The sequence below is a fragment of the Schistocerca nitens genome, chromosome 4 (assembly GCF_023898315.1).
Source record: "Schistocerca nitens isolate TAMUIC-IGC-003100 chromosome 4, iqSchNite1.1, whole genome shotgun sequence".
Lineage (NCBI taxonomy): Eukaryota > Metazoa > Arthropoda > Insecta > Orthoptera > Acrididae > Schistocerca > Schistocerca nitens.
This window is the reverse complement of record NC_064617.1, coordinates 276,430,677-276,442,922: the sequence shown is the minus strand read 5'-3', so window position 1 is coordinate 276,442,922 and position 12,246 is coordinate 276,430,677. Positions and strand designations below refer to the sequence as shown.

Sequence of the window (12,246 nt, the reverse complement as noted above, 5' to 3'; positions counted from 1 at the left end):
TGTCTCTATAATGGGCTTTCACAAATCGTTGTTATTTCTGTGTACGAATCTGTATGAGGCAGGCAGTCTTAAGGTGGTACGACCTCACATCAGATGTAGAAATTGCTCCTCAAGTTCCTCCATAACATGACTACTATTTCTACCTTCTTTCTCACCCAGGATGTCCCTGAGCCGAATGATCTCACTGTTGGCAACAAGCTGTAGATTTCATGCGTATTGTTCTCTGTTTACGAAGACTGCCAAGTGTAGTGTTTTAACCAATATTCTGTTAAAAGTTTTATTTATCAAAATTTTATAATAATTAGCAGTAATAAGTCTCCATTAGAACATGAATATCTTCTTGATGTGGTTTTAGAAACGACTTTTGCTCCCGTGTTTTATACACACCTTTGTACATGATCAGAATGAAAAGGGAAACCCATACATACATTTGTGCGTATCAACGCTCAGCCACTGCCTTTGTGATAATCACAAAAACAGTGGTATGTGCTGACGTACGCAAACGCATGCGCAGGTTTCTCTCTTCATTCCGATCATGTCCAGTGGTGTGAATAAAACATGGAAGCAAAAGTCTTGTGAAACCACATTAAAAAGATATTTGTCTTCTAATCTGAGACTTATTACTGCCAATCATTACAAAATTACGGTAAATTAAATTTTTAATACAATATTGGTTAAAACACTAAAGTTGGCAGTCTCCGTAAACAGAGAATGATAGGTACTAAATCTACAGCTTGTTGCCAACAAGGAGATCTCTTGGTTCAGGGACATCTGTGTGAGAAAGAGGGCGGAATTGTCATCATGTTATGGAAGATCTTGATGAGGAATGTTTACGTATGACATCAGATTGTACCAACCTAAGGCCGCACACCTAGAACTGATTAGCATATATCATGATTTGTGAAAGCCAATTATAGAAATGGCCATTTTCAAAATCAGTATTTATTTGTATAAATGACTGAGAAATTGAATTAAAGCTGTTGTAATACAATGTAATGAGCAGATGGAACGATGCTACTGGAGTCACTATTGTCAAATCATGATTATTATTAAGACAAAGTCTCAGTATATGTCCCCACCCTTGCAAAGACTGCGAACCTATAATAGAGGTGGCTGTGACCTCAACATGCCATCAATGAAAATCTTGCTTACAGCGCTAACGATAAATTACCTGATCAGTAACGTTGCATACAGTCTGCATTACCTGCTTTGTTTCAAGGCTGACCTTGAGCAGGAATAAGACACACTTTTTTTGCAGAAATCTCTATGAAAATCAGTGTTAAAGTTTGTGATAATGTCAAAGAAAATTTAAAATGTGGGAAATTTTGTAACATAGAATTGTTAATAATGGGAAAGCAATGTGTTGAGAGAATAGGACTTCTATTGGGACCAACAAAAATGAATGTAAAATGCAGGAAGATAAAAACAGTGTTTTACTGTACAAGCTATTGTCGCCAACATTTGAGAGTTTCGTGTATAGACAATAAAGGGTTGAAATAATATTTGAAGTACACTATCACTGCAGCACACTTGTTACCATTTGAAATATTCAGTTCCTAATTGCTGTAAATGTAATGTATTTTTATTATATTTTAGGCTGTACAAGAAGGCGAAGGGCAAAACCAAGAAAGAAGTAACATATGTTGTTGCAAAGAAACACACAGCAGGAAAAAGGTTTAGGAGACCACCAGGAGTTAAAGGCCATTACAAGGTAGTGGATCCAAGAATGAAAAAGGATAATCGTAGGGCTAAGGCATCGAAAGGGAAAGGACGAAAAAATAAAAGAAACTTGGCTGGTGGTAATCAAAGGAAGAATATGAAATCTACAGGCAAGAAAAATGTTGCAAAAACAAAATAATTTTTTAAAAAATTGTTCATATGTACATTGTGTAAATATACATTGTAAATATGCAGAGATCATAAATTGTGTAATGCAGACCTCATCAGTTTCAACACATGTCAATTTTCCAATCAGAACTTTGTCATTGGTTGACTTTGAATTCCATCTCTGTGTTGTGTAGTTGTGACATTCACTGCAGATCTTACAGTTTATTGTTGTTATATAACAGTGATACATTATTTACCAATGTTTATTGTCTTTAGATGTTCATGTATAACAGAGCCTGCATTTGTGAACGAAATTTTGTACAGTTTACAGTTTGTTTCTAACAAACAACGCTTTGGACAGAAATACTTGCAAAGTAAATTATTTGCAACTGTGTGAGTTCTTAGCTATGATAGCAATATACTGACTTGTAGCTGTCTTAATTGTTGATAATGTTATTGACACATCTGTTTCATTCATATAAGAAAGATTCAGTTGGATCTAAATGACAAAAGCTTGATGTATGGTCTAAGTTTTTAAAAGTATTTCTTTTTTTGTTAACACTGTCTAGTGATAATGTATTATTGTTGTTCTGTAAAAATTTAAATTCTTCTCAGGTTTTATATTTCCTAGTTCCCTTATTTATCAGTAAAATTCTTCAGAAGTCAATAAAAATTTTCCTCAAGTTTTTTTTTTAAATTGTTTTATTGTAAAAATGTTGGTTACTAGGCCCCATACCTGGTGTTTCTGCTGAAGTATGTAACATACAGAACGGAGAAATAATTAATAGTTGGGATTAAAGTTTTAACACTAGAAGGACCGAGGGGCCAAATTGGTCCCTTTTCGAACTTTTCGCTTCTTTTCTGGGCAAACTGTAAACTGAACTGACTTGATATTTTGTGACGTTTCACCAATTATATGAAATATTAACCACCGTTTTTCGGAGAGTCCTATTTTAGGTTGTGAAATATCTAACTTACTACCTAGAAGGACAGCAGGGACAATTTGGCCCCTCACAACATTTCTGTTTTTAGGCTACTTCTTTGCAATACTACGTGTGAAGTTACTTCAACTGTTGTCCCTTTGTTGTTCAAATACGTGACAACAATATCATCCAATCAAGTGCTGATTGACAAACTGCCTATTGGCTTCTGTCTCGGATTCTTCGGCCGACGTTCATCTAATGATTTTTCTGACGTTTCGCCAGCACGAGCGGCTGGCATTGTCAAAGCTTCACCCTCCATTGCCGGTGGTGAACTGGAGCCGAGCTCGCGGCCGCAGACTATATGTACCTGGCGCGCCAACGTCCGAGGGCTTCTCCGGTGCGGTTCTCCTCTTGCTACCTGCGACGGTCGTTCGCTGTAGTATGGGAAGCCAGGATCCGTTTACCTTAAGGCTTTCCTCTTTCTTGTTCAAACTGTTCGTGTGTATTTGTATTTCTACAGCTTCTCTAAACAAGCGCGTGTGATAGTGCTTCTCTACAGCCAGAACTTCCGTGTCGGCGAATTTTATTACGTGGTCGGTCTCATTCAGTGCGTGCTCTGCCACGGCCGATTTCTCCACCTGCCCCAACCTGCAATGTCGCTTATGCTCTTTGATCCTGGTGTTAATGGATCGTCCAGTCATTCCGACATAAACTTTTCCGCATGTGCATGGTATACGGTATATTCCCGACATTGCAAGTGGGTCTCTTTTCTCCTTTGCCGATCTAAAACACTCTTTGATCTTCCTTGTCGGTTTGAAAATCGTCTTTGTAGTAGCCACCAGAAAGATCGCGGGAGGCGCACATTGGCACGGCGCGTCACAGACGGTAGTTGCCGCAAGTAGAGTCCCGTCCACCAGAGGGCACGCGAGAATTCGGACGCGACCTCTGCCGGCATGACAACAATAACAACAACAACAACAACAACTCCGGCAGCATGGGCCGTGCCCAGTCAGTTAACATAGGGCATGCCTAGGACACAGTCCCGGTCTACGCTAAGTGAAGTGCGACGTAAATGTGAACAGTGTTACTACACAATTGGCGACGAGTAGGGTCGTTCTTTCGCGTGTTGCGTCGTTGTTCCGGTTTCGCAGTTTCTCCACGGCATGGAGGATTTGGTGCGAGTTTTGGTTGCGCAGCAGACGGAACTCATGGCCACCATGAAACAAGGGCTTCCGGCGTTGCTCTCCACGCCGTCTGCTCCGGCACAGTTCCCTCCTCCCTTTCCCCCATATGACGAGACGGCGGAGGATTGGGACGCATATGAACATCGCCTTCGGCAGCATTTCCAGGCGTTTCATGTTGCCGATGCGGAGGTATGTCGCGCTCTCTTCTTGTCTTGGATATCTCCCTCGCTGTATCAAGTTTTGCGGCAGCTAGCGCCATTGCAGGAACCCTCGTCCTTGTCTTTTGACACATTGTGTTCGTTGCTGTCTTCATATTATCACCGCCGCACGCATGTTGTGGCGGCTAGGGTCGAGTTCTATCAATGCAAGAAACAGCCCAATCAGTCTTACCGGGCGTGGGCCGCTACCCTGCACGGTCTTAGTCGCAAGTGTCATTTTGTCACGGAGCAGTCGCGAGAGTCGTATGCCCATGTTATGGTACGCGACGTCATTGTTCGTTCGGCCCCTGATAGGGAGGTCCGGCAACGGGCCCTGCAGTTAGAAGACCCTTCCCTCGAGGAAGTCCTGTCCATTGCTCAATCGTATGAAGTCTCTCACGTGGCAGGTCAACAGCTGTAAGCGTGGTGCGACGTCGCGGAGGTTCAGGGCGGCGCGGCCGTGTCCACTGTGTCCGGGGTGGACGACGTGCGAGCGGTACACTCCGGCCGTTCCCGCACGGCGCGTAAACAGAATTCCGGCCGCCGGCCCCTGTTGCCGTCCTGTGCGTCGTGCTATATACATCACGATCGGTCAGAGTGCCCCCAGCGTTGGGCCGTTTGTCGCAAATGTAATAAAAAAGGTCACATTGCTAAAGTTTGCCTCTCAGCCTCAAAAGCATCGAAGGAAGCAAGTACATAGGACATGGACGTTGACATTCAGGAAGTTTCATCGGGCCAGGCTCCCGACGCATCGGCACACAAACTCTTTATCGAGGTGTTGGTTCGGTCGCGCCGGTTACAACTGCAAGTAGATACGGGCGCGGCAGTTTCGTTGTTGAATGCACAAACTTATTCCGACCTTGGATCGCCCCCATTGGCGCCAGTTTACCGGCATCTACGCGGTTATGGTAAACAGTTCATTCCCCTACTGGGTCAATTCACTACCGACGTGACTTACAAATCAGTCACTCAGCCTATTACTTTTATTGTTGTCAGTGATGCGAGCTCCGCTAACCTTTTTGGCCTGGATGCCTTTCAAGCTTTCGGTTTTTCTATCGCTGACACCATACAGTTGGTCTCCGAAGACGTTCCCTATCACTCATTGGAATCTTTGATCTCAGACTTTCCAGATATTTTTGAGGAGGGCCTGGGGCGTGTTTCAGATTTTGAAGCTCACTTAACGTTGAAGGCGTCGGCTCGCCCGCGTTTTCTACGCGTGAGGCAGATCCCCTTGGCTCTCCGCCCTCAGGTAAAGGAAGAGCTAGACCGGCTGACAGCCCTAGGGGTCATTCTTCCCATTTCTTCCAGTGAGTGGGCTTCGCCCCTCGTTATTGTCAAGAAGCCCTCGGGAAAATTACGTCTTTGTGGCGATTTCAAGGCCACCATTAATTCCCAATTGGTGGTGGACACCTATCCTTTGCCTCGTGCTGATGAATTGTTCTCCGCCGTGGCGGGAGGCCACTATTTTTCGAAAATCGATCTGTCGGAGGCTTATCATCAGATACCACGTGATGAGGACTCCAAACGGCTGGCGGTCGTCAACACCCCGTTTGGCCTTTACCAATACCAGCGGTTGGCTTTTGGAATATCCAGTGCCCCGGCGATATTCCAGCGTTATCTTGAGCATGTCACGTCGACAATCCCTCATTGTATTAATTACCTGGATGACATAATTGTCACAGGCCGCAGCATGAAGGATCACTTGCACAACCTTCGCACCCTCTTTCTCAAATTCAGGTCTGTGGGCTTGCGTTGCAACCTGCATAAGTCAACCTTCTTCCAACCGTCCATTGAGTATGTGGGCTACACCATATCTCGGCACGGCATCCAGCCACTAGGAAGTTTGGTCCAAGGTATCGTCAACCTTCCTCGGCCCACTTCGCTGAAAGAGTTACAAGCTTTTTTAGGCAAGATAGCCTATTACCACCGGTTCATTCTCAGGGCTTCCACTATAGCCCACCCCCTGTACTGCCTTCTGCACAAGGGTGTTCCTTTTGATTGGTCGCCTGCATGCGAGCGAGCGTTCACCTCGTTGAAGGGCCTCCTCACGTCAGCCCCTTGTTTGGCTACTTTTGATCCCCATAAGCCGTTGGTCCTGGCTACAGATGCTTCGCAGTATGGGGTGGGGGCGGTCCTGGCCCATCGCAACGCAGATGGTTCCGAGCAACCACTGGCGTTTGCGTCTAAAACGCTTAGTCCCGCGCAGGCCCATTACTCCCAGGTGGAAAAAGAGGCTTTGGCCATTGTCTACGCTGTTACCAAGTTTCACCTTTTCTTGTATGGCATGAAGTTTCAGTTAATCACTGACCATAAGCCGTTAATATCATTATTTGGCCCCGCCTCTCAGATTCCGGATAGGGCGGCCCACAGACTACAGCGCTGGGCCTTGTTCCTCTCTAAGTACCATTATGACATTCATTTTCGCCCTACAGGACAGCATGCCAATGCCGACGCTCTTTCCCGTCTTCCAGTGGGCCCGGATCCTACGTTCGATCGAGAGGAGATTATGTGTTTTCATTTGGATGTGGCGTCCCGCCAAGCGGTTGATGGCTTCCCGATCACTAGTTCTCGAGTCGCCAGGGAAACGGCGGCTGACCCGGTTCTCCGGCAAGTAGTTCACCTCAGTCAGCAGGGGTGGTCCTCCCGCCCTCCGGGCCGGGCCTCGGACCCTCTTCGTAATTAATTTCTTCTACGAGACCGCCACTCAGTCTTGGAAGGAGTTCTCCTTCTGGCTACCGATGATACAGCTCCTCGCATGGTTGTTCGTGCAGGTTTACGAAGGGAGGTCCTCACGTTATTACATGTGGGGCACTGGGGTGTTTCCCGTACTAAAACCTTGGCTCGCAGACATGTGTACTGGCCCGGTATTGACAGAGAAATCGAGCACTTGGTGGCCGCCTGTTCCCAGTGTGCGAGCCAACAAGCATCTCCCAGGGCAGCGTTCTCTTCATGGCCGCCGGCAACCCAGGCATGGGAACGTGTTTACATCGATTTTGCGGGCCCGTTTCTCAATGGCTTTTGGCTCATTGTCGTTGATGCTTATTCCCGATTCCCATATGTGGTTCGCTGCTCCTCAACCACTTCAGAAGTTGCAGTCCAGGCACTAGCAAAAATCTTTTCTGTGGAAGGTCTGCCAATCACCCTGGTCTCGGACAGTGGACCGCAGTTTATTTCGCAGACCTTCCAGGATTTTTGTAGGTGCTTCGGCATTCGGCACGTCTGCTCTCCCCCCTTCCATCCACAATCAAATGGGGAAGCCGAGCGCATGGTGCGCACATTTAAGACGCAGATGAAAAAGTATGTGCACGAATTTCCTGCAGAGGAAGCATTGACGTTTTTCTTGACAGCATACCGGACCACACCAATGGGAGAACGCAGCCCCGCAGAGCTCCTCCATGGGCGTCAACCTAGGACTCTGCTGCACCTCCTCCGGCCTGGTCCTCGCCAGTCTTCACAAAACGGAGTATCTGGCTTTCCACTGGGTATGTCGGTCTGGGCCCGTGGGTTTGGTCGCAATCCACGTTGGATACCGGCGGTGGTCCTGTGCCGAAATGGCCACCGGCTCTATACCTTGCAGGCGGGGGACCGGGTGGTACGTCGTCCCCAAAATCAGCTACGTCCACGTTCGGGCACCCACCCTCCGACCTCTCGGCCACCGGCTTCCCCATTGCCGGCACCTGTATTGGTTTCACAGGGGACGTTACCTCCTCTCCCCGCTGTGACTCTGCCGCACTGCGATGGTTCTCAGCCTTGGCAGCCTCCAGTAGCTCCAGCACCGGCATCGCCATCATTCGAGATGCCCCAGCAAGAGCCGGCCCTCCTAGCCGGCCCGGTTTCGCAGGAGGTTGGTTCACCTGTGGTCGTCCCTTCCTCTTCGTCCCCGCCACTGGGTCTTGCCCCTCCCGGGGTGGAACAGGATCCGGAGTTCGACAGCTTGTCGCCCGTTCTGTCCCGGGCTCCGGTTGTGGGACGACGGGGGCCTCTTGGTGTGGGTCACTTCCAGCCGTATTCGAAGGTTCCGGCTCGAGGGTTGGCAGGTCCCCTCGACTCCGGCCATCCAATGGATGTGGAGGTCATCGCTCCTGCCCGACGCTCCACCTTCCAACGCAGTGGATCACAGTGGCTTCACCCCCGAAGGAGGAGGAGTGTAGTAGCCACCAGAAAGATCGCGGGAGGCGCACATTGGCACGGCGCGTCACGGACGGTAGTTGCCGCAAGTAGAGTCCCGTCCACCAGAGGGCACGCGAGAATTCGGACGCGACCTCTGCCGGCATGACAACAACAACAACAACAACAACTCCGGCAGCACGGGCCGTGCCCAGTCAGTTAACATCGGGCATGCCTAGGACACAGCCCCGGTCTATGCTAAGTGAAGTGCGACGTAAACATGAACAGTGTTACTACAGTCTTTACGCCATATTTGCGCAATATACGGCCGATTCTGTCCGTCACTGTGGGAATGTATGGCAGAAAGGCTGTACCCGACATTTCTTTTTCTGGTTCCTTACTTCGCCGAGTGTTTGGCTCTGTTACATTTCTAATGTAATTTGTGGAGTACCCATTGCTCCTCAGAACAGTTTCCAGGTGTTGCATTTCTCGTTTGAGGTGTTGCGGCTCACATATTCGTCCTGCTCTCGTTACGAGCGTACTAATCATGCCTCTTTTCTGGCTCGGGTGGTGGTTTGACAGTTTGTGCAGGTATCGGTCCGTGTGTGTCGGTTTTCGATACACGCTGTGTCCCAGGTTTTCGCCGTCCCTTGTGACCAGCACATCTAGAAATGGCAGTTTCTTGTCTTTTTCTACTTCCATGGTAAATGTTATGTTGGCATGGAGGCTGTTCAAGTGCCTTAGGAAGTCACCGAGCTGTTCTTCAATCAAGTGCTGATTGTTGGTTAGCTGAAACAAGGATTTCAGTTATTGTCGGTTATGGCAGTATTTGATAGTTGTCCCCGCAATCATGAGTAATGAATACAGGAGGCGTCTAACAGACACTGAAATATTAGAAGAACTGAGAAAAATTGAGGATGAAAGCTCAGGTGAAGAATTATAGTCTTCTGACAGCGATCAGGACAATGAGGAAAGTGTAGTGGTTCCTGTGTTTGCAAATGAAGAAAGTGATTCGTGCAATAAAAGTGATAATATAAACATGGTCCAGGATAGTTTTCCGCCAGATTTAGGGAAAAATGAAGCTTTTATATCCAGCATGCCTTCTGATGTTCTAAATTCGAGCTCTGTAAAACCAACAACCTGTAAGAGTTGCTCATCCCGAAGTCAGTCAAAAACTGATACTGGACACCAAAAACCCACTGAAGAATAAGAAACAGTAGAAGATGGGACTGTGTGGAAAACTGTACCAGTGGGTTCTAATGCAGGTCAGTAATATTTCTTCTCTTTGTGTAGAATTTTAGTTTGTAAAATTACAATAAAGACTAACAGAATGAATAGCTTGTGTAATAGATAGTACTAATAATAACTTAGTATGCTACTGTATAACGAAATAGGAAATCATATAATACAAGAACAGATACACTCATAAAACATCAGGACATTACGCGTTATAAAAATACATTCCTTTTTATATGTTTTCTGGTTGCCTGCAAGTCATAAAATTTAGTGCGACAGTAGACGCTGAAGAATTGGATACTTTTATCGACATAATGTACACAAGAGGAGTGTATGAGTCAAAGAATTTTCTTCTCAAAAGCCTATGGTCAACAGCATGGGGTCCTCTGTTTTTCAAACAAACTATGGGGCGAAACAGGATTATCGAAATAATAAACTATTTGAGGTTTGACAGCAAGTCCACTAGATCTCAACACCTCAGAACTGACAAATTTGCTCTTGTCTCAGATAGTCTCAGATTTTTGGAATGCTTTCATAGAAAACAGTGCGTCATGGTATAAAGCAGAAACTTATCTTACAATTGATAAACAACTTTTGCCATCTAAAACAAGATGCCCGTTCACAAAATATGCTGCAAGCAAGCAAGACAAGTTTGGTATGAAATTCTGGATACTTGTATGTGTTTCTAGCAAATACATAATCGATTTCCATATACTGATGCTGATCCCCTTCGACCAGCTGACCAAGGTGTAGGTGAAAATGTTGTCCTTAGGCTTATGGAACCATACTTAGGCAAAAGTTTGAACGTCACTACTGACAGTTACTCTACTTCACTGAGCCTTGCAAACTGTCCGAGGGCAGCATACACAACTTAAGTTGGTACTCTGAACCATAATCGAAGGGAGGTGTCTCCTACTGCAAAGTCCAGAAAATGATGATGGAACAACCCTAACAGTTTGTCAAGGGAAAATAAATAAGAATATTTTGTTATTGACTTCATTTCACTCTCACGTATCACTGTCCGAAAGTCAAAAGACTTCTGAAACAGTGCAATTGTCAACGTTGTGGATCAAATGGCAAGGATGTACTCCACAAAAGCCGGTACTAGACGTTGACCAATGCATATATTTTACGTCATTATTGATTTGGCTACCATAAATTCCTGGGTGTTGTACAAGGAAGTGACTGGTAAATGGCTTAGCAAGCGGAGGTATATTTTTGATTTGTGCGAAGAGCCTCAAGTGCAGTATGTATCAGCAAGAAATAGAGAGCCGGACCAAGATCGAGCAGACACTAAAGATGGACCACAGAGGGTAACGAAGAGAGAGAGAAGTGTGAAAGTCTTACCTCATCTAAAGTAAATCATACTGCTACTGTTTGTTCAGGTTGTGAGAAAGCAGGATGTGAGAAGGGAAGACGAGTGTGGTGCGACAAGTGCAGCAGTGAACTCCGGTGACGAGTATGTGTGTGTTATATACACGATGTATTTATTTTATTAATAAAAATCAACAAAAACTATATATGTGTGTTGCGTTTGATTACCTCTCACAATCTGACCATGCTAGCAAAAAGAAGCTGACCTTTAAGCAATACGAGCAATAAAAGCATCGCTTACAAAAGGTATAAAAGGGCAGTGCATTATTGTAGTTTTTATTTGTACTCTGGTGATTCATGTGAATTGATGTTGGATATGATTGTGGTCACATGACGTGAATTAACTGACTCTGAACGTGGAATGGTAGTTGGAGCTAGATGCATGGACATTCCATTTCAGAAATTTTTAGGGAATTCAATATTCCGTGAAGCACAGTGTTAACAAAAGTGTCACTTAACTACTGCGAGCAGCGGCGTTTGCATAGAGTAGGCAGTGCCAACAGACAAGCAACACTGCATGAATTAACCACAGAAATCAATGTGGGATGTACAACAAATATATTCATTAGGACAGTGCAGCAAAATTTGGCATTAATGGGCTATGACAACAGACGAATGGCAGGAATGCCTTTGCAAGCAGCGCAACATCGCCTGCAGTGCCTCTCATAGGCTCGTTACTGTGGGGTCTTGCCCACTCATCTCGTATAGGGTGCCTAAAGAATGATGTGTTCTTGGAATGCTGTACAACAATTCAAGCAAAATCACATTAATAGATTTTATTACAAATAAGAATAATGACAATACTTAACTTATATTTACAAGTGGTCGCAAGCAATGTGCGACATGCAAATAAGTTTCCTTTGCTACATGCAATGTTCATTCAAACAATTCAGATGGATCACACGTCACTGCTATCGCAGAACTCTCTGCTAGGCCATGATAATACTGTCTGAATACTGAGTGGCCGAGGCTGGCAGGAGGTGCTTATATTCTCCTCTTGTAGAGGCCGCTCATGTTGTGATGCGGTCCTAATCGGCGCACCATTGACCGACATCATTTTGCTGCCTTCTCTTCTCTTGCTTTCTTCATCTTTGTTCCGGTGCTTGTGGTTATGCCAGAACAGTTACCATGTCAGTTGGACCCTAGATGACTGGAAACCCGTGGCCTGGTCACAGGAGTCCCGATTTCAGCTGGGCAGAGCTGATGGTAGGGTTCAAGTGTGGTACAGACCCTATGAAGCCATGGAGCCAAGTTGTCAATAAGGCATTGTGCAAGCTGGTGGTTGCTCCATAATGGTGTGGCTGTTTCCAACTGAACTGATCATTGACTGTAAATGGTTATGTTTGACTACTTGAAGGCCATTTGCAGCCATTCATGGATGTCATGTTCCCAAGAAAT

General features: G+C 45.7%; 1 protein-coding gene across 1 annotated transcript in view; it reads left to right on the top strand.

Annotated features, from left to right (window-relative positions):
- LOC126252829 (pre-rRNA 2'-O-ribose RNA methyltransferase FTSJ3) overlaps positions 1–2,518 on the top strand; it is a 112,752-nt gene extending 110,234 nt beyond the window's left edge. The window contains exon 13 of the mRNA XM_049953773.1: positions 1,597–2,518. Within this exon, the coding sequence (XP_049809730.1) occupies positions 1,597–1,858 (262 nt within the window). The 3' untranslated portion in view covers positions 1,859–2,518. The remainder of the gene's footprint in view (positions 1–1,596) is intronic.
- Positions 2,519–12,246: the final 9,728 nt, after the last annotated feature.